Here is a 3,233-nt window from a genome sequence, read left to right as displayed (position 1 = left end):
TATATGAGTGATTGTTGACTTTTGTCGATCGTTATTGCATAAAAGATATTTAGCGTAGTTAAACTTAAATGATCATCTTGCATCAATCGAAGTCACTGGCATTATTGAAATCAAATTTATTTAAGACAAATTTGTATATATTTGATTTCACATACTTACATTGCAAAAAATACAAATATAATTATTGATTAGGTATAATCATTGATGAGGTATGGCATCAGCAGCTATCAGTGGCCAAAGTATTTTTTTTTTAAAGTTACTAGTAATTGCTAGTATCTGGAAAAAAAAAATCACATTCTAATCTGTCTATGTGATTCAAATTTATGATGTATTAATTGGAAGAGAATCATCTATATATACTATTAATATAGTGTGCTTCATGGTTGATGAGCAGGTTAGGGGATGGTTGTTCAAAACTGAGCTTGATAGACTGTAATTTAATTAAAATGCCTTACTTTGCACCTAACTGAATGTTACCTTTAGTTAATATCCACTTTTATTTAAATCACTACATGACACACCTATACTACATGATAATGTTGTCGTACTATAATTGAAATTGATGATGTTCATATCACCATGAGATGCCACCACCCACTTTCTCTCTCTCTCTCTAACCTTTCCCACCAACTCACATCTAGAAGCTCTCTCTCTCTCTCTCTCTCTCTCTCTTGTAGAGTCAAAAGCTTTATATATAAGGCCACACCAAGTACTCCATGAAGGGCCGGCCTTGATGCTCAAGCACCACCAAGGTTAGGCTTTGATATATACAAGTACTAGTGTCAATTGTAAACCACCCCACCCCCACTCCCACTCCCCCCAAAAAAATAAAAAAAATTATATATATATAAGAAATGAAACATAATATAGTATAAGGTTAGTAGTAGAAATTAAGTAGGCGTGAAAAAGAAAAAGAAAGTAGTGGTGTTTGATCGAGTGCGATGGGAAGGTCTCCTTGCTGTGAGAAAGCTCACACAAACAAAGGGGCGTGGACTAAGGAAGAAGACGATCGGCTGGTGGCCTACATCCGCGCCCACGGCGAGGGATGCTGGCGCTCGCTCCCTAAGGCCGCCGGGCTCCTCCGCTGCGGCAAGAGCTGCCGCCTCCGCTGGATCAACTACCTCCGCCCCGATCTCAAGAGAGGCAACTTCACCGAAGAAGAAGACGAACTCATCATCAAACTCCATAGCCTTCTCGGCAACAAGTAAGTGTATCAATATCATAATTCATGTATATATGCATGCTTCTCTTCTCATATAATGAATGAATGCAGATGGTCTCTTATTGCTGGGAGATTGCCGGGGCGGACGGACAACGAGATCAAGAACTACTGGAACACGCACATCAGAAGAAAGCTGGTGAGCCGAGGCATTGATCCCACTACGCATCGCCCCATCAATGAGGCTGAGGCTCAGCCTGCCACAACCATTTCTTTTAATTCATCAAACAAATTATTAGAAAAGGAAGAGAGGTGCAGCCCTAAGTGCCCCGATTTGAATCTTGACCTCAGAATCAGCCCTCCCTATCAACAAGAACCCTTCAAAACAGGTACTAGTAGTCGTAGTAGTACCTTGTGCTTCGCTTGTAGTCTCGGCATCCAAAACAGCAAAGATTGCAGCTGTACAAATACCACTAATTCTGGATTCGATTTTCTGGGATTGAAATCTGGCGTTTTGGATTACAGAAGATTGGAGATGAAATGAAGTTTAATTTCTTCACTTATGTGTAATACTTCCATTATTTTTCTGATTGTACATGTAATAGTCCAGTATTTTTACAGACCATTTAAGGCACATTTTGCAGAGATTTGGTTGAATGTTCGGAAATTAATTCGTCTACACAATCTTCTCTTTATGCCAAGTGGATTTTCCAATCTTGTATGTGCAGAAAGTAGGTGTAGATAATAAATGTGATACTAAATAGCCATTTGCATTTCTGGTTGTTTTCTTCTATCCACTTTGGTACACATAAAGTCGTAACATGATACGGTGGTCCAAAATCTCATTAAATTTTGGAACTCATTTAGTAACATAGGGTCTTGACAAAAATGAATTTCGAATATTTAAATTTTACTACTAAATGATATGATCTACTAGAATATTTGCATCTTCAGTTCAGCTATAATATATATATATTTTTCTCATGGAATATGAAAAGCTAAGCATTTTTTTCCTGAATCTGCATTTTCTAATAAGTAATTAATGTATTATCTTTATTTATATAAGATATAGAGTAATATATATTGATGATATTAGGAGATAAGATTCATATATATATCAATACTGGTAGGTTCTTTTTGTGGTGGATTTGGCATCTTTGATATGGATGGTATGAAGAATCATGTGACTTGGAGAATTTTAAGAGCTAAAAGAAAGACCATTTTCTGTTCATTACTTTTTCTTTTTCTAAATTTAGATTCCTTTTATTTGTTGTTTGTCTTCTTTAACAAAAGATATGAATGCGGGAATGGATAAGCTGTGAGAGGATGAGAAGAAAAGAAGGCGAAGAGGTGGTCACCGATATCTTCAAATTATAATACTATATAGGAGTATATGCACGTTAAAACTAGTTTTCATGAATGAACTTTTGAATTATATTTATATATAGGGTAAAATATTATGAAAACCTCTAAAGTATATTCGCTTTATCAAAAATACTATGAAACTTTCAAAATGTTCTCTAAACCCTTAAACTATCATGTTTTTATCAAATATATCCCGCATCTATTTTTCGGTCACCAGAAACGTGATGTGGCTCGCCGAATGCCACAATGTAATTTATATTCTATTTTTTTAAAATGACATGGAAAAAACGACGTCGTTTCGTACTATATCATTTTAAAAATCCACTTTGAAATTTAAAATTCACTTCTATCGTACGTGTTTGAAATTCACTTCTATCATGATATATATAGGCTCCGCTGGACTACACGCGACGTAATTGCATTCTACCCCGTGGCTGCTTGTTGGGGGGAAAAATGAGCATTTTTTTAAAAAATTCAATAATTTCGATTGGAGAATGAATGGCTTAGGAATCGATCAGTTCCGAATTCCTCATCTCTATGAATTCTTAAAAAGAGCAAAGCATTTGGATCTCCTCTTGTTAATTGCAAGGATGTATTTGCTTTTCATTGTTGGATTAGATACATTTCTGAATAAGGGAAATGACTAGCTATTCAAGCTAGCGCCAATAGCCCGTTATGGCCGAGCGTTGTAATAACTATGTATAAATGC

The 3,233-nt window shown here is 35.9% G+C and overlaps 1 protein-coding gene across 1 annotated transcript; it reads left to right on the top strand.

Annotated features, from left to right (window-relative positions):
- The first annotated feature begins 530 nt into the window (after positions 1-530).
- LOC131001051 (MYB-like transcription factor 4) lies at positions 531-1,838 on the top strand. Its single transcript, XM_057927223.1, has 2 exons — positions 531-1,204; positions 1,274-1,838. The coding sequence occupies exons 1-2, from the start codon at positions 942-944 to the stop codon at positions 1,701-1,703; spliced, it is 693 nt and encodes a 230-aa protein (XP_057783206.1). The 5' UTR covers positions 531-941; the 3' UTR covers positions 1,704-1,838.
- Positions 1,839-3,233: the final 1,395 nt, after the last annotated feature.

The sequence above is a fragment of the Salvia miltiorrhiza genome, chromosome 8, assembly GCF_028751815.1.
Source record: "Salvia miltiorrhiza cultivar Shanhuang (shh) chromosome 8, IMPLAD_Smil_shh, whole genome shotgun sequence".
NCBI classification, from domain to species: domain Eukaryota; kingdom Viridiplantae; phylum Streptophyta; class Magnoliopsida; order Lamiales; family Lamiaceae; genus Salvia; species Salvia miltiorrhiza.
The sequence above is the reverse complement of the archived record's forward strand: the minus strand, read 5'-3'. Positions and strand labels throughout refer to the sequence as shown.